The 18,813-nt window shown below is 42.7% G+C and overlaps 1 protein-coding gene across 1 annotated transcript in view; it reads left to right on the top strand.

Annotated features, from left to right (window-relative positions):
* GUCY1A2 (guanylate cyclase 1 soluble subunit alpha 2) overlaps positions 1-18,440 on the top strand; it is a 318,287-nt gene extending 299,847 nt beyond the window's left edge. The window contains exon 8 of the mRNA XM_075546543.1: positions 9,393-18,440. Within this exon, the coding sequence (XP_075402658.1) occupies positions 9,393-9,600 (208 nt within the window). The 3' untranslated portion in view covers positions 9,601-18,440. The remainder of the gene's footprint in view (positions 1-9,392) is intronic.
* The last annotated feature ends 373 nt before the right edge of the window (positions 18,441-18,813 follow it).

Genomic DNA, 18,813 nt, shown 5'->3' with positions numbered 1-18,813 from the left:
TTTTGCTACTGTTATGAATTGGGCGACCCCTGTGAAAGAGTCCTTCCAACCCCTAAAGGGGTCGCGACCCCCAGGTTGAGAACCACTGAGCTGTAGTGTCCTTCTCAGCAGATACCATACACAAGTGCAGGATGAAATGCCCTCTGATCCAAGGGGCTCTGACTGCTCTTCCAGGAGGCGTGTTGGTTTTCTGGGAGTGCACGGTGGAGTCAGTATTCTTAGCACCATAATTGAAAGATAGCAATTCTTCTTTAGTCTTCCTTATTGGTTTTCTGGTTTCCAATGCTTATGAGGGATTGAAAATACTGTCGTTTGGGTCAGGCACGCTGTGGACTTCAAAATCACGTTCGCTTTTCAGTACTTGAAATCTTGTGAAGGTTTTCCCAATGCAATACTTCTTTGGGTATTTTGACTGCTCTTTGCATGAGCACATAAAATGAAATCCTCAACACTCTCAGTGCTTCTTTCTTTATTATGATGGTGCTCAATGGCCCCTTGGAGCGTCCTTGTTTTCTTTAGGTTGCGGTGAAATTGATACTGCAGGCTGCGCTTCAAATCCTCTTGACTTTGCGCAGGCTGGATAGGGTCATCTGCATATCACAAGTTGTTAGTGAAATTTCCTCAAATCCTGATGTCTTCTTCTTCTTCTGATCATTTTTTCAGATTATTCACTCAGCATTCAGACTAAGTATGGTGAACTATATAACCCTCATGCACATTTTTCCTGATTCTAAACCACCCCGTATCCTCTCCCTCTGTGCAAACAACTGTCTCTTTATTTAGGTGCAGATGCTCCAAAACAAACTCACTGCCTTCAAGTCGCTCCCAACTTCTACAGGAACACAGTTAACGCAGGCTCAGGATTTTCCACTCTTCGCAATGTTACCCATAATTTGTTATGAAGCACACAGTCAACAACCTTTGCATAGTGAATAAAACACATGTAAACAGCTCTCTGTTATTCTTTGCTTTCAGCCAAGATCCAGCTGACACCTGCAATATTCCTCATTCCACTGACTGTGAATCTGGCTTTAATTTTTGGCAGTTTCCTATGGATGTACTGCTGCAACCGTTTTATAATTCTCTTCGGTAAACTTTTTCTTGCGTGGAATGGTAACAATATGATAATTTCTGCCTCCTGCTGGATCACTTTTATTTTAAATGGGTACTTTTGAATGGTTGTTTGAATTTCTTGCACATGTAAGTAAGCACTTCCAACATTGCATCTGTTTATTGATAGGTCACAACTGGTATTCCGTCAATTCCTGGGTCCTTGTTTTTGGCAGTGCCTGCAATATAACTTTGATTTCTTCCTTCAGTACGGTGTCTTTAAACCTGAGAGCCCTCCAGAAGTGGTTGAAGACCAGCCAGACACATTTTGGGTACAAGTCATTTTACAGTATTCTTCCCATGTTTGTACGATTTGGAGACTACAGTAAATCCACAAATGGGATGCTAAAAATTCCATATTTTAACTCCATTCCTTTTTTTTTAATCTCTGAATTTCATGTTTAAAATGTAATTTACACTTGGGCCGTCTATACCAGTATGCATAAGTTCCAAGACCTTTTCCAACAAGAAATAGATGACAGAGTTCAAAACTCAGTGGAAGCAGGAGAAAAGGTGCACAAGCAGGAGTCAGTTCACAGAATCAGTGACCGTGCAGCAGCCCAATGGCCCCCGTGGAGGCATTCTTCGGGGCCCTCTGTTCAACCAAGGCAACAGCAACTTTTCATCTTGAAAATCAATTCGCAGATTTAGGTACTAAACGAGCTTTGTTGAAAGGAGGAGGGATGAAAGTCAAGTAAACTAGGATTTGTCTGACTTCCAAATACGTATTAAATATGTTGCTGCGATTCCCTGGCTGTCTATCAGCTAACGGGATTACAGCTGGGGATTAATTTAGGTTTATGGAGAATCTGAGCTTCTCTATCAATCCTCTCTGCCGAAGAAATGGATTTCTAGGCAAAGCTTAGAGCCTGCATAGACACTTGGATTTAATAAAGTTTTTCAGAGGGAATTAGAGATTCTGGGTGATCAATGTCTAAATTCCTAATCCCCATATGCACATGTGATCATTTATTCAGCACTTTGACTCATCTCATCCTCAAGCATGCTGTGTTCCCCTGACCACCTACACAGACACCACCTCCCAATAGCTGGCTCAGATTGTCCTCTGAGAATTTCATTGAATATTTCACTGTAGCATCCAGACAGGCAAAGGCCACCATGTCTCAGGGATAAACAGCAGTTTGAATGTATTTACCTTTACTTGTGCTCACTTTTTTATTGAATTTTAAAAATGGATGATTCATGGGTGTCAAAATGTTTACTTGGAAAAGGAAAACTCGCCATGACCATGGAGTTGATTCTGATTCACAGTGTTGCCACAGGACTAAGTCGGACTGCTCCCTCGGGTGTGTGAGTCTGTAAGTTTCTACTCGAGCAAACGGCCTCATCATCCTGAGGAGCAGCTGACTTTACTGTTAGCAGCCACGTCCAGAGTCTGTCACGCTACCAGGGATCCTTGGGAAAGAATAGCTTCCCACAAAAGCTGCCGTCTTGCCGATTTTTAGCGCGGGATACGTGAGATTTCTTTAAGATGCCAAGAGCTCCATTCCTTGTGAAGAGGTTCCTCCCAGCTGAAGTGCGTGATTTTAAAGTCTTGGTACCCAAAGCAGCTGGTGCCACTTTCTGTCCTTTAATGACACTTCACGTCAAAGGCCCCACCCACGGTGGTTCCGTGCTGAGGGGCTGGGCTGCTAACTGAATGCTCAGTGTGTGCGCCCACCAGCCGCTCCGGGGGAGAAAGATGTGGCGGCCTACTCCTTTCAGAGTCAGAGAGTGAAATACTCTATGGCAGAGTCGCTCAGGGGTCACTCTGTATCGTAAATCGACTCGGGGTTCATTGATAACGAAGTCCAGTGACCTGGCTACGAAGCAGTAAACAGAAACCTGAAATAAATTCTGTAAGAAGGAGCGTGGCCCACATGGAATTCTAGTGGCTGATCATGGGCCTTTAAGGAAACTTGTTGGAATGACTGAGTTTAGGAACCAAATTTCCAGGGGTGTCAGTGGACCTTGTGGCTGTAACGCTGGACATTTGTACTTCAGCCCATACACGGTCACCTTTTCTCTCTTTGCCGCCAGATTGTACTCCTTTGGATTATATCATGTGCTGTATCGTCTGTGGCCTGGATTATTAATTTCCTTCTATGACTTTCTTTTTAATTAGATGAACTTACCCTGGGCATCCTACCTACCCCCCTTCATCCAGGGCCCATTTTAGCAAGTCGCAAGCAGTCAACAAATGTTTGTTGGTGATTGACACCCACAGGTAGTACATCTTCAGCTAATCTAGTTACGTAATTGTAGAAACAATTATTGTTTGCAGGGGTTCTACTTTTTATTTTGAAATGCCATGTAAGTATATGGGAAAAAAAACTAAACTAAACATCTGTTCAAATAAAAAGAAAGCTAAATAGTGCTGTGGACTTCCTTTGTGATTGCGGCCAGTGTCTCCCTAGCTCAGCCGAGAGGATTTGTGCAGGGCTGAGTGCCACTGATAGTCCACAAGTCTGAATTCTAGTTTCAGCGCCTCCGCTGCCTTCTGCTACTGTCAGCAAATCACTCCAGCTGACCCTGGCCGCACCTTCTTCCCTTGTAAATCTGGTACATTAATAAGGCCTTTGCTGCATGAGCTTCTGCTCTATGGGCAAAAGAGATAAGATGATGGAAACTTTTAAAAATAAGAGAATGAATCTTGATTCCGTATACCCAACTTATTTTAATCATTGCATTTTTAAAACAAGGCATAGTCAAATGGAACTGACTCATCGAGCCAATTCAGAGTCACGGCGACCCTGTAAGATGGAGTACCACTGCCCCTTTGGGTCCCCGAGGCTGCGACTCTTCACTGGAGCAGAAAGCCCCGTGATTCAGCCCAGCACGTAACCAACGACACCACTGGGGCTCCTAAAGTGTTATTTATTGTGGGGTACCAGTCCCCACAATCGGATGGGTCCAAGAAGAAGTTGCGTAATTGAAGGGTAAATTAAAGAGTCATCAGACAAGAGAAGGCAGGCAAGTCCTCACCTCCAGGACCACCATGACTTCAAGAGTCAGATCCAGGCAGAGAGAATATATTTCCAACCAAGGCTTATATACACTCAGGGAACATGCAAGTCCTGCTAATTACAGGTAACCACATATGTAACAGAGCCGACTGAACTCTAAAGGTCCCTGAGTGTATTGGAGGAGTCACCTAATGCCAGTGCTGGGGGGGGGAAGGGGAGTGGCTGTCCTCAGAGCCGAGAGAGCAATAGCATGTGTCTGCTCCTGTAGCTAAAGCTGCGGGCTGCATAGCAATCAGCCATGTGCCCGGAAGAGGTAACTGGAAGGGAGCACTATTATGGGAGGATAAAGTGGGGAACAATAGTATGAGAATGTGATTGGGACTCACTTCCAACTCACAAGGGTGACGGTCTCCCTACACCCCAGAAACCCAGCCTGCTAGGTATCTTGATATATGAGAATAAAGGATTCATCCGTATATACTCTCTTCCTGTTCTCTTGTTCCCACAACTTATCATTGGCTGATCCACTGTGTTCACACCTTCTTTGTCCCCCTCACACCCCTGACTTTACATTCTCCTGTTGCATCTCCTACCTCTAAGTGCATCTCCTACTCATAGTTTTGCCCTGGTTTGTCCTCTTCTCTTTTCTCCTCTTTCTCTATATTCTTCCTCATCTACACCTATTTTACCTCTTCCTTCTAGGCAAAAAATATCTGTATCTGAATGTCCATTGCAAACTCACTCCTCAAATTCAGAGGTGAATTGGAATTGGAACACGAGGCCCCAAGTTGGGACAGCATACCTTGGCACTATTGCTGATATTACCCCGATTGCGAAGGATAAGTTGTTTTAGAGCAGTGGTTCTCAACCATAAAATCATGTTCCTTGCTACTTCCTAACTGTACTTTTGCTACTGATATGAATCATAATGTAAACAACTGATATGCAGGATGTATTCTCATTGTTAAAAATTGAATATAATTAAAGCATAGTGATTAGTCACAAAACAATATGTAATTATATATTGTGAAATATATATTTCTAATGACAAATAAATGAAATTTTGTCTTGAAGCATGGTATAGCATGGGCAACAATCTTAATATAACAGCAGTAAACTACATTGCTACATTTTGCGACAGTATGCGTAAAAATCCAACACCGGTGTTGAGGTAGCTTCTTTCCCACCAGATCAGAAATTCTTGGGGCACTCTTTGCAAGAGCACAACAAAAATCATATTCCACAAGTCTGCTTCTGCATTTAGACTTGATAACTAATAAGCTGGAAAACCCTGTTTCACAAAGCTATGCTGTTGGAATTGGAAGGAGGCGCAACACAGTCTCAGACAGAATGGGATATGACTGCAAACACTTGATCTAGAATTTTGTGACTGGCATTGTAGAGAAATCAGTTCTCGCTGCGTCACTGTTAGTAAGTTCAATGAGCTTCTCTCATGCCGTCTCAGGAACATCTTCAACTTTGACTGTGAATGGTCTTCTGGTAAGTGCAAATGGGGCGTCAGGTAGATTTGGAAAGTACGATGAAATTTTGTTTGTAAGCATGTGCAAGTGTTCTTTCACAGAAATTATCATCGTAATCCTTTTGTCTGGTTCAATGTCATGTTCCTCAATGAAAGCAGATAAGGTAGGAAACATGTGAATTTTATTTTCATCCAATTGTTTTTGCCAAGACTGAAGTTTCATTTGGAATGATCAGATCTTTTCAGACAAATTGAGGCATGTTGTATTTGGTCCTTGCAGTGATAAATTTAACTCATTCAAGATGGCAACCAAGTAAGCTTTTATCACTGAAAAGTGCTTCAAACTGTGGTCTTGCTTTCTGATGAAAAAATATTTTGAGTTCATCACAAAGCTCAAAAACATGTTCCAAACTTTTCCTCTCGACAACCATCTCACTTCAGTGTAAAATAGCAGAACATTATGTGGCACATCCAACTTGTTGCACCGTTGCTAAAACAGTCGACTGTTTAAAGTGCTCGCCTTTACAAAACTGACAGAACTTAGGACGCTTTTCATTTCTTATTGTAACTCTTGTGGCAGCGTCTTTGTTGCTAATATTTGCCGATGAATCATACAGTGAGTTCCTATGACTTTTGGTGACTCATTCAGTACCAAACATTGAAATCCAGATCGACATCCTAGCATGGCTGCAGCACCATCTGTGCAAACACCACAAACCTTTCCCCAAGAGATCTTATGCTCTTTCAGAAATGAACCAACTGTGTCAAATACATCACGTGCAGTAGTGGGCATTTCATGAGGTTGGCAGAAAAGAAACTCAACTTTACAGTCGCCATCATCACTATACCTCATGTAAACCAGTAACTGAACAGTTTGCAATGTCTGTGGATTCATCAAGCTGGATGCTAAATATTGGAAGTGGGGCAGATTTAATTTCCTGGATTACCTGATCCAGGATATCAGCAGACATGTCATCTATTGTGTGGACTGTGTCATCAGATAAGGAAATGCACTCAATTTCATAACAAATTCGCCTCCAATCATAACTCAAATAATGTCTTTGGCCACTGGCAACAGGAAATCCTCAGCAATGGTGTGAGGTTTCATAGCTCTGGAGACTCTGAGCGCCACCAAATATGAAGCTTCAACGGCTGCTGTTTTGTTTGTGGTACTTGCCACCAGTGTCAAGTCTGGCTTCCTTGAGTCCCTGAGCTTGGCTTCTAAAATAGTTGGTATCCTTGCTGGCAAAGCTCAGATGCTTGCTATCAAAATGGCGTTTCAGTTTGTTCAGCTTCATAGATTCAGCTGATAGAACTTCACAACAAATATCATATTGCGGTTTCTCAATTCCTACTGTAATTATTGAGGTACAATGATACTGTAAAAAATCCTCACTTTAAAAAAATCCTCACCACATTTTCTTTTCTTAATGTTCTTCTCTACACGATCCATTATCATGGGATAGTTTGCTAATGAAAATAATATATAACAATAGTTTTAATAATACAAAAGATGACACATTGCTTAATTCAGTCCATACAGTTCATTAAAGTTTACTATGATTTATCATTGTTTTGTTTTTTGTACATACCTGTTACTATTACAAGGGGGCAGTATTCACATAAACCCAGCTGAATATAAAAAGAGCAATCAGCATCCAGATTAAGTTCCCAATGTACAGATTTTTTGTAGTAGTTGATGATTTTACAGTACATGATTGTACATTTACCCGGTAGTTATAATTCATGAAGTTATAATTCATTTTACCTCCAATACAGCTACTTTCAACACAGTAGCTGCTTTTAACAGAGTAGCTGCTCACTACACATGTGTGACTGGTACACATAAGTGCATTATGGCGCCAACCCTGTCACATATACCTGTATTTGTTCGGGGTGTATGTGATGGGGTTGGCACAATGATATCATCACACTGGGTAGTCATATGCGCACGGATCTGCATGTGGGAGGAACTGCCCGGCAACGGATAGAGGAGCGGTGTCTCGGTTCCTAAGACCATCGGAAATACGTGTTTTCCGATGGTCTTAGGCGACTCCTGTGAAAGGGTTGTTTGACTTTCCCAAAGGGGTCGTGACCCACAGGTTCAGAACTGCTGTTTTAGGGGAAAGGATGATGATTTGGGCTCTTCAGTGCCTTCCAAATGAAGTCTCAACTCTTACTTGTCAAAAAAAAAATTATATCCCAAACCACTGTTGGAGCCTAACTCTCACTCTGGCATGCTACCACCTGGTTGGGAACTTACTGGTCTTCACATCACTTTGTGGAAACATCGCCCCTCTTTAAATGACGTCTCATCCATAGCAACTTGGTGGTGTTCCCAACTGAAATGTTTCCTCTTCTGGGCTTCTGCCACTTTTGATTTCTACCTTTTCTTACGACATCTAGCCAACTCTGTTTCTTTCCACTCTAGTTTTGCTCCCTTGTTTCTTTTGCTTCCTTTTCCTTTTTTCTTTTAACAATACGGTGACCCTTTTCTCCGATCGCCTTCGAGTAGCCTAGCACAGTCTAGAACTGTGCACCCTAGAGTTTCCATGGTGGAGTTTTCAGAAGTCCATCCCAGACCTTTATGTTGGGGTGTCTCTCTGAGGACTCCAACTGCAATGAGAAGTCTGGTTGGCACGCTACTGGCACCCCCAAATCTCCAGACTGTCTTGTACTTGGCATGGATCCACAAGAGTATCTGTCTAGGGGTGGGGGGAGGGCGTTATCTGGGGGGTGGCCACAAAAGCAATCATTAAATTGAGTTATGGGCCATCTTTCGGGGTATGGATATCAAACTGCACATTCCACAGAACTAGACAAAGTGAACAGTAAGACTTCTCCCCTGTTAGTGCTCTCATCCTGAGCCTACAGGATGGGGCAGAAGTGCTCGTTGACCCACTGAAATGCTCTGCTGGAGTGAAAAGTTTCTTCTTTCTCCTGCAGAGTGGCTGGTGGTTTCAAACCACTGACCTTGTGGTTAGCAGCTCAACTTGGAATCAGGAGGGTTGCTCTGAGTCAGAAGCAAGCTGATGTCCATGAGTGGACATGCCTAGTATTTCCTAGTATTCCTGAAGTCTACCTGTGACCAGGACGGAAGCAGGTGTGGTGGAGGCACAGCAGTTAAGGTGCTCAGCTACCAGCCAAAATCTTACCATTTGAACTCTCCACGGAAGGAAGATCCGGTGGTCTGATTTCATGAGGAGTCTAACCAGGAGAACCCCGGGGCTTGCTGTGTCATGGAGAGGCACTATGAATCAGAATGGAATCAGCACTAGCCAACCAGTACAGTCAGGAAACATCAAGTTGTTTGACTGATCAGTGCTGGCGAGACTGGAAAGCAGAGGTCACTGAAAATCTGTGAGCAGTTGTCACTCACTCTGGAGTCATGCATTCAGTTTACAAGTCTAAGTATCCCATGATTTGTCTGGCATATGGGGCATACACTTCATGCTTCTTGAAAGTCTGTAAAACAGTAAAAGCTGCTCTATATTTTGGACAGGTCTTAAAAACAGAAGGAGTAAATCCTGCATATTTGAATGAAAATCTACATAATGCAGTTTCATGTGGGGGGAAAAAATTGACCAAGCAGTGCTACTTAAAAAAACATAATAATTGAAGAAATATTTTCAAGAAGTGCCAGGAGCAGCTTTGTTTTTTATTATGATAACATGAAGAGAGCCACCGAACCTTTCCTCCTGTTTGCCCCCTAGAGAGGCATGCCTACACCAAGAAATAGGGCATTCATATGAACTCTCCATCCCTTTACATGGGGGGTCCCTGCATCTGTGGCTCCCCTGCCTATTTGATTCACAGCATCTGTCTTTCCTTCTTAGATTGTTAAAACGGGAAGAAGGCTTCACCTTCATCCCTCGGTCCCGTGAAGAGCTTCCAGACAACTTCCCAAAGGAAATCCCTGGGATCTGCTACTTCCTAGAGGTAAGAACTGGTCCGAAGCAGCCCAAACCCTCACTCTCCTCGTCAAGGATTAAAAAGGTTTCCTACAACATCGGCACCATGTTCCTCCGGGAGACGAGCCTCTGAGACCTGCAGCAGATCGAAGACTCCTTCCTCCCAAAAGCACAAGCCCAGAACATGGCCATGGCCGGCAAGTGGGAAGAGATCGTTGAGGACAAGCATCACAGTATCTGTGTGACGTCAGGCAATAATCTACAAAAGGCTGAGTGAGACTGTTGATTAAGATCAGCTGAGAGGCAGGGGAAATAGCATATCCATACATAGAAGTGTCTTGAGATATGTAAATGTATATATGAATCAATATGGGCCCCCTTTCCAAACTATCCAATCTGTAGATTTCATGTTTCTTTGTTTGTCATACATTCTGGTCCTTTCCCTATGTATTTGTACCACTTTTGAGATACAGTTTTGGTTGTATATTCTTACATTTAGTGAGTTGATAGGTAAGGAATGTTTTCTTTCTTTTCCTGAACAGATATTTCATACATATATGATTGCCATGTGATCTGCCTCCCAGCAGGAAGAACTTTAACTGCAAATACTATAGGGATATTACCTATTTTTATACACATCTCTTCTTTGGGATAGTCCCACTTCACACAGCATTAATCGACTTTCAGAAACTGCTATTGTATCATTGGACTATTATGTAACTCTAACCTATTAATCTAATAGCATTTAATTTGATTTAGAAAGATTACCACTTAGACTGCAAAATACACATAACCAAGGATTTCATCTGTCCAGAAAGCATTATATGTCTGCTTAGTAAATATATCTTGTAGATTTAATTAATGTAGCTTAGAAGCCAGGGAAAATGGAATTCCTTAGTAGCATATGTATTCATAACCAGATTAAGGAAAGATCTTTTTGTCACCATCTAACACTGTACCAGTTAAAATGAAATCCTTGCTACCTTGGAAGTCTTCGACTTAACACTTAAAAATATGTATTGTTTCCACAACGTACTAGACTGCATTCTGTTAAACACCATCCTACTCCAGGACAGGTTAATGCCCACTATTGCACCCTCCTTCACCAGGGATCCTTCCTAAGGAATAACTGCCACTCTTAGGTGGCAAGAGGGTTGTTTCTTCCTGCAGAACACAAAGAAGGAAGAATCTGTATTTTATGACTTTGAGATTAAACTTTTCAAGAAATGTCTGCAGTTTGATTGATGTGGCTGTTAAATTCAGTGAATCTTCCTGAGTGCTGAAGTAGGTCTAACCTTCTGATCTAGTAATCACCTTAGTTACAGATTAGGTTTCTATCGCATGTTCTGCTAAAATAAAAACCTGTTCCTATTAGTCAACTCTGTATGGGAACACGGTCAGACTCTCCCAGATATCCGAAGCATGCTGTGTCCAGAGTTTTCCTATTTGGATCAGAGAGAAAACCTAAATCTCTATTGAGGTTATGAACTGGGAGCATCTGTTTCCTTGAGACCTTGGTGTGGACGTGTTCTTACTCCACTAGACAAACTCATTGGTCGCTAATGTCTACTGAATGCAATCGATTTCTTTATCTGATCAGGGACTTCAGCCACATTGTTATTTGGTCATGACATACTCAGCAAAGGAGTAGAATTAATTTCCAATGCAGTCTTTGAGGCTAAATCAGTGCTTTTAAATGCTTTAAGTGTGTGGCTAGAAAACCTTTATAGGTAATGCACAGTGGTTCTTATTCTCACAGACGATCACTTTTGTAATTATTGCCTCTGCTCTCACCATGGGGCTTCTGAGGACACCAGGGCAGCACTGTTCCTGTTCAGAAGAGAGAACACAGGCCCTGGGCAGTCTGAATTCTTTCATGGCTCCCTCTTCCCTGGTCCCAGCTCTCTGTTTCCACCTTAGGGCATGGAAGGCCACGGTGGCAATGGGAGCCTGGAGGCGGAGCACACTGTACTTCCATGGGAATTATCACCCACAAAGGAATTTCTTTGGGGGACTCAGATATTAGTCCATGAGGGCGTCAGCCAGTGTGGAAAGAACAGGCTAGGAGCGGCTCAATCCTCATGGTGAGGGCAGAAAGCCCCTTAGCTGTGCCAGAGTGCTGCTAGGCTCCTTTTAGCCTAGGAGCCTGGGGAGAGAACCAAGTTCCCTAAAGTTATTGATCATTATTCTGAGCAGTAACATTGTAGTTAATACCACACATTACAGTAACAAACATGTTGGAGATAAACAGTGTGTTTTTTAACCATAAATACTAAAGGGACGCCCAGGACTCATCCGATATAATGCTCTGCTCTTCGTGAGGCTTTGTCAAAGCATCTATTCTAATCTATACTGTACTGCGTAATTTCTATGGAAGGCATCGTTTAAAACCATCCTTGGAAAACCACCCCATTATCTAGTAATTGGTGATTGGGTCCCAGAGAAGGGTTATATATCATGAATAGTCTCAATTTGTCACATGAATCCCAAACTCTTTATTAGTTCCTGAGGTATTGCTTAGGCAAGAAGTAACCACTGACACTTCACAAATTTCACTTGAAGTCTAAATTAATGATCTCTTATACCACAGACAAGATGTAAACTACACTTTTCCTGCAGAATAATCTAAACGCGTCTTTGCAGCGATAGCTCAAGGCAGAGGTCTAACCTGTCGCCATTTTGCCAACTTCGTACCATGGATTATCCAAGTGGCACCCTTGCTAAGTGTGCACGTGAAGCCTCCCACACAGAGCCTCTCCATTTTCGGCGCAGACGTGAGAGTATGTGGGAAGCACTGTATTTCTGTTCTTCAGCAGTCCACGTGTCCTCTCTTGGAGTCAGGTGACAATGGGGCGTCCTTTGGGTTTCACCTGTGGGCTTTGTGGTTTTCTTGTCTACATTAAACGGGGACAAGCATCCTGCATTTTCATGCATCAGATTAAAAGGAACTTCAATGGATGCTCCCTCCGGAATAGAATGATGTTGAATTGGAGAGAATGCAGTAACTGTAAATGAACTACTTTTACCTGTACCTTTTTGGCCACAGTTCCCATCTTAATGTTCCTTCAAGCAGCAAATCTGAAGAAGGCACTTGATAAGTAACTCTCCAAAGCAAAGGTTCACATTGGCATCAGCATCAGTCTACGGGGGGAGCATATCATTGTTTGCAAATAAATCAGTTATCTAACAAACGTGGACTCCTCCAATGTGTACTCCAGACACGGCCTTCTGTGTGAGCGCTAACAGAGAACATCAGCCAGTGTACAGTAAGCGGAATCCTAGCCCACGCCGCAGGAATGCACTCACCTGGGTCTCTTGGCCCTGGTTTTGGTCTAGAGAAAGGGAAAAAGAAAACACTACAGATAACCCAGAAATCTCCCATATGCCTCTGCATTCATCTTTTCTCTTTTATTTAGGATTACTTTAGGGTTTCCCTTTCAGTGCCCGATTCTCTAGGGAGTCCGGTGAGCTGGGTGGTATTGTGGCCCCGAGACAGGCAGTGATGGTGGAGACTTGAGAATAGGTTTGTGCTTTTAGCTCTAGTGTTATCGCTCGTAGTCACACACGATCCTCCTGCCCCGGATGGCGGGGTGCTGGTGCCAGGAACAGTGTTTCCTGGGAAAGCAAACGCAGGCAGAAAGGAAGCAGGACGGAACGATCGCCAGATAAACAAAAGTACATTCACAGGTGCAATCAGCTTTTCACTTGACAAATTCCTACCAAGAGTGCTAACAATACAGGAAAATTACAGTGCCCCCACGGACGGCAAAGCCACAGAGGGTTTGGAAAGCCACCAGACCGCTGGGCTTTGTCCCAAGTCATACTGTGATTGATTGAAATTGTATGTGTGAAGCTGTGATAAGGAGCGCCCTTGAGATCATGGATATCATTGCATGTATTGATTGGGGCCCTTGGGTTCCTGGCTTGTTATGGACAGGTGGTACGCAGTATTAGCACAGAAAGGAAGACGGCGACCCATCGTCGCCTTGTGTTGCCTTGTGAGCACTGCTTAGTCCATTTCAGACCCCTGTCGCTCTGTGCTGTCACTGGAAACCATCTCAAACTCAGCTCTATCCATAGCCATTGTCTCCAGGTCTCTGTGAGGGTTGCTGATGACTGCTTCAAGCAGGGAGGAGGACCCACCATGCCGGGCCTGAGAAACAGTGCCCTTCTGAAGGGACCCCACCCCTCGTCAGGTCTGCTGAGACATGGCTCGCTCCTGCAACTGGCCCATCCTTTCTTTTCTTTCAAGTACCACCTGACACTGAACACTTCCTGTCACTTCACCGAATGTCCTTGGTAGTTGTTTATTTGGACTCTGAATCGACTTTGGGGACAATAACCTAGACACTCACTCACGCCCAAGACTCAGCCCACAAATTGTACTTGGAAATCTATCATTACAGCCCTTCCACTAGAAAGAAAAAGAGTATATTGTTTCAGAGGCTCCTGAAAGTGTACTTTATTTGATATAGTCTGGGCAGCATTATATTCCAGGGATTGAATTATTAAATTTTAATATGTTCTAATCTGCGGGACTTTTTATCGGCAGCTCTGGACATGAATATGCCAACTTCAGAATCAGCTCGGCTAGCATACACACAGACTGTGTTAACATGGTGAAACACATTTGCCTCTTACGTGGGCATTTTGACCTCACTGTGAACTCATTTTCAGGACCCGCGTGGTGGTGAATAAAGAGCAGACACTGATGTCGTATGCAGGCGGACTCAAACTGGTCGCCGGCTATGAGATAGTGTGCAAAATTCCTTCCTCACACTTGACGCAACAATTGGAGTCTTTCTGTTTCCTACCCACGTCCCGCCTTTTCCGTCTTTCTTTCCTTTCCAAAGGAAACAGTCATTTCTACGTGTTTGACGCAGAAGAATCATGGCAACTCTCATGTTGTAAAATAGTTTTATCAAGTAATGAGTATTTTCTGTGTGTGTGTGTGTGTGTGTTGAATATAGATGTTACACGATTTTTCGAGGAAGGGCTAGGGTCGAATCGTGTCTTTGTTTTAGTATGATGTGACCAAATTATGGCTCCGGTCAAGTATCTCATTGGCATTCCATTCGTATTAAGAAATAATCTAGTTCAATGGTTCTGTTGATAAACCGAGCAATATCTGGCTGTCTTTATAAGAATTACCTAGGAAGCTTTAAAAAATAGATGTTACAGGGCTTTACAATCAGCAGTTTGGGTTAAGTTGGTTCCAGATAGGGCCTGGGAATCTGTATTCGGACACCACTCTCAGTAATGATGCATGGACAGACTGGAGAACCATTGAATACCAGTCTCTGAAGTACTGATGTCTTATCTCATTGGTATTTATTTTGAAAAGGCAAATACCAGGTTTTGTGTTATTGTTTCTTTCTTAAGTTTTAATTTTAGCTTTGGCTTCAATGATAGTCTGCTTTTTGCGCATGAATCTTCAAACTTATCAAAGACAGAAGTCAGCACTGATAAGCCTGAGGGGTGAATATTGCTCACTATAGGGCTATTAGGCATACTAGATGCAGTACCATTTTCTTAGTTACCGCCAGAGCTGTGCAGTATATCACAATATTTGCTGATCCTCACCACCGAGGTATGAACTATGAACTTTAGACACAGAAGTAAATGCAGTGTCAATGTCTCACTTATGAGAGCTTTGAATTTTACATCATGAAAAGTCACAAAACCAATACCTAGTCTCACAGTGTACTTTACACATAGAATTGCACATGCTTCTGAAAGTGATTTCCTAGCAATACCTTCTGAGAACCTTTCAAGCAATAACATGAGCGCTGATGCTCACACTTCTGTACATGTGGCCGGACCTCCGGGGGAGTAGAGACATACTTCACAAAAGCAATAATATAGCTGGCGTGCACTCTGCCAGAGAGCCAGCATTCCTACTATAGCAGAATAAGCAGCGCGTGATGGCTCAGATAACAAGCCTGTGATCCAATGTCATGCCTTCGTCATTTGCTCAGAAGTCCTTCACTTACAAGCATGTTATAAAGTAACTATCGTGCCACCATCAGACAACTTTCTTGTATAACTTTTAAATGCTGATCATAATATTCCTATTTCTCTCTAGAGAGTTGTGTGTGTGTGTGTGTGTGTGTGTGTATACAATGTTGCGTCTGTCTTCAGGTTTCATGGTATGTGATTGTGAGGAGTAAGTAAAGGATGGATAAATGAGTCGCCGATTGGAAGTGTTGACTGAGAACGTCAGCTTCACAAAGGTGTAGATAGGTCTTGGTGCAAGTGAACTAGTTCCAGTGTTGGTGAAAGTTGTATATGGGTCTCCGAAGGTGAAAGGCTGAGCATCGAAGGAGCTCGAGTCCCCTGTAGGCTATGAGGGCTGTGCCAGTACTTAGTAAGTGGAATACGGCTTGCCTTCTAAAGGTAATCTGTTAATAAGCGCATGGAAATGGTCATGAAGTCATCGATTTTAAAGCCCGCCCTTCTCGGTTGTTTTTGATGATAGCGCTAAAACTGGCAGATAGAAAATACAAGTTTCATACTGTTAGCCGTACTGACACCTTTTCAATCACATGTGACACACGTGACAAGTCCAGTTATTAGTCCTTTAATAGTCAAATTGCCTTTTGAGTATTTAGAAATGTTTGTGTTAGAGTGGCAGCTGATAAGCTCGTGTTACTTTGAACTATGTCTAGGCATCAGGTAATGACTTAGCAAAATCACATAGACCGAGTATAATTCATAAGCCTCTAAATAAGATTACCACTTAGCTAGGTAACTGCCCCGTGCATCTGATCATGACAGGAATTGTGAATGAACTGGCTAGTGTCTTATCTTCCCGTTTTTTGCATAGCAAGACCTGAGGGGGCATTCTCTTGACCATACTTTGGAAAATTATAGCAGAACAGCCAGTCAACAATTCATTGATAGATTTTTTTGGCAATTGCCTTTTTGTGTATTATTGGCTTGTTAGCCGCTATTTAGCATGCTTTTGATTGTTGACTAAGAAGGAACGTGCACAATTATAACTCAGCCCCATGACACTGACCTTATCCTCCCCATTAACCCATGTCCCTGTTCATCAGATTATTCTTAAAATGATGCTTAAGTATAGTTTCTTACTATCTGAAATCAAAGGAGAGCAAAGGAACAAAATAGAAAGCGCAAGAGCTCAATTCTGATTCTTTGGACACATATTTTAAAAATTAAAAGAATTAGGTTATGTTCACTCTGCCTCTATAGCCTCTTTTACTCTTCAGAGATAAAGACGGGAATCTACTAAATACATTTTCCTGTGTTCTATTTAATATCATTAGATGAAAGTGTTCCCTAGGAATAAAAATTTTAAAAATATTTGCACCACCTTGATCTCTAAAGATAATTCTTCTCATTTGTCTGCTAGACATTGCACATTAGACTGGGCACGCAGGGACAGGTGGACAGAGGGTAGGCAGGAGTTTGCAATGAGGAAGACCAAAGAGATTTCATTTTTCTCTAGGAAGGTAAAGAGACTCTTTCCAAAACAAGGCAGTCTCCATAGCAGACGTCTCTGGTGCAATGAAAGCCAGATGATTTATTCGACTCCTAGCCACTCTTGTGTTTCAAAAGAGAAAAGATCCTTCACAAGCCTGTGTCGATTTTCTTAGGAGCAGAGTGACGGCCTCTCAGCAGCTGTACGTCTCAGGAAGGGGGGATTAGGGGCTCAGGGAACTATAAATAGAAACTCTCTGAAGGTGGCAGATAGAACTCCTGTCGGTTACCAAGATGAAGGTAAATGAAAGTGTCAGAACACCTGGACAGAGGGAATGGAGACGGCCAGATGCACTCTCCCCCGTGCATCACAGAAGTCAGCTCTGAGGAGCACGGGACAATAGGCGATCGAAGCGCCAGTGATATGAAGATATTTCTTTTTCCTCGTGTGGACTGCCTGGCTGAACGAAAATACTCCGTGAAAAGAAAACAATTTGGTTTTATGCTTCCGGTCCTTTGGTTCTTCTACCTTTCTGTAGTTGGGCAATCCACTCACAAAGAGTGGGCAATAGTTATTCTGAGCAATCCAAAATCTCTAAGCTATCTCAGAGCTCTACCCTATTCCGAAGAACCCCAGGTGTATAACCGTTGGACAAATGAGTGCTGACCGGAAGGTTGGCCATGAAAACCCCCGCACCCCCGTCCCGCTGCAGTTCAGGAGGATTATGTGACACCTAGAAAACAGCGAGGAAGTTCTTTTAGTCAAAATTCAGTGGTTAAAACCCAGTAACAACAAAAACGTACCGGGTCCCGTATTCCTCTTCACACTGTTCTCAAATTAGGCATTAGCTGCTGGCAACCTGCGAGCAGAAGCCTGGGTGGAGAAGCCAGACCTTTTCATGCACCAGGGCTGCTCAGGCCGTGACCGGCAGCAGCACTCGGTGGTGTTCTGTAGAAACGATGAGGATACTCTCACCTTCTTCTGAATCCCAAAATAGACAGGTAGTATCTTGTCATTCAAAGATTTTTTTCACTGAGATGTTACTGGTAAATTCAAGATGTTTGTTTGGCACAGAAATTGTTCCAGAGAGGTGTGTGGAAATAAGCTTGAGTAATTTCTTTCTCTCTTAATCTGAATGACTAGTTAGAAAAATGATAGAAGACAAAGATTGGTAGTCTTGGGAGAGCCAAATACTATACTGAAACCAAATCCTAACTTGGATTTGGGATTCTCCAATATATTACTTTTATCAACTATATGCTTTGTCTAAAAAGGCTACTCTATTTTCTGACTAAAAAAATCTGCTGAAAAAAAACCCAAAACCAAAAAACCTCCAAGTGTAGATCTAATTTTAGCCAAAGCCTGGATAAGCTAAATAAGTATATCATTATCTACCATAATTCACAGAGATGGATTTCTTTTCATAGTTTGCTCTTATTGTTTGCTTTCATCATCATTGACTGATGGCAGCCAGGAGCATGACACTATGTTTGGTTTCCTGGGAGTGATATGTGGACAGGAGATGGCTAGGTCATGGACATTGTCAGGCCCTTTTTAGTTTTGTAACTTAATGGCTTAAAATGATGGGTGCTCATAGCTTTTTCTTTTAGTCCCTAAAAGTGCTAGATTGTGTGTGTGTGTGTGTGTGTGTGTGTTAGGAAAATAAATCTCCCATTTTATCAGCTTGTAAGACACACGTTAGTTGCAGTCAGCTAGGATACGGCAAAGAGGGAGAAAGAGGTGTCAGTCAGGGAAGACAGAAGGCAGGGAAGTCAAACTCTGCCTTCGTTACAGTTATGACTGGGCTCCAACCCTAAGAACCTTGAAAAAAGTTGAAAACAGATGGCAAAGCTAATGGATTAAATCTTTAACACGGTGTTTCTATGTCACACCATGTTATAA

The sequence above is a fragment of the Tenrec ecaudatus genome, chromosome 4 (genome assembly GCF_050624435.1).
Source record: "Tenrec ecaudatus isolate mTenEca1 chromosome 4, mTenEca1.hap1, whole genome shotgun sequence".
In the NCBI taxonomy this organism is placed as follows: domain Eukaryota; kingdom Metazoa; phylum Chordata; class Mammalia; order Afrosoricida; family Tenrecidae; genus Tenrec; species Tenrec ecaudatus.
This window is presented reverse-complemented; position numbering and strand designations above follow the sequence as displayed.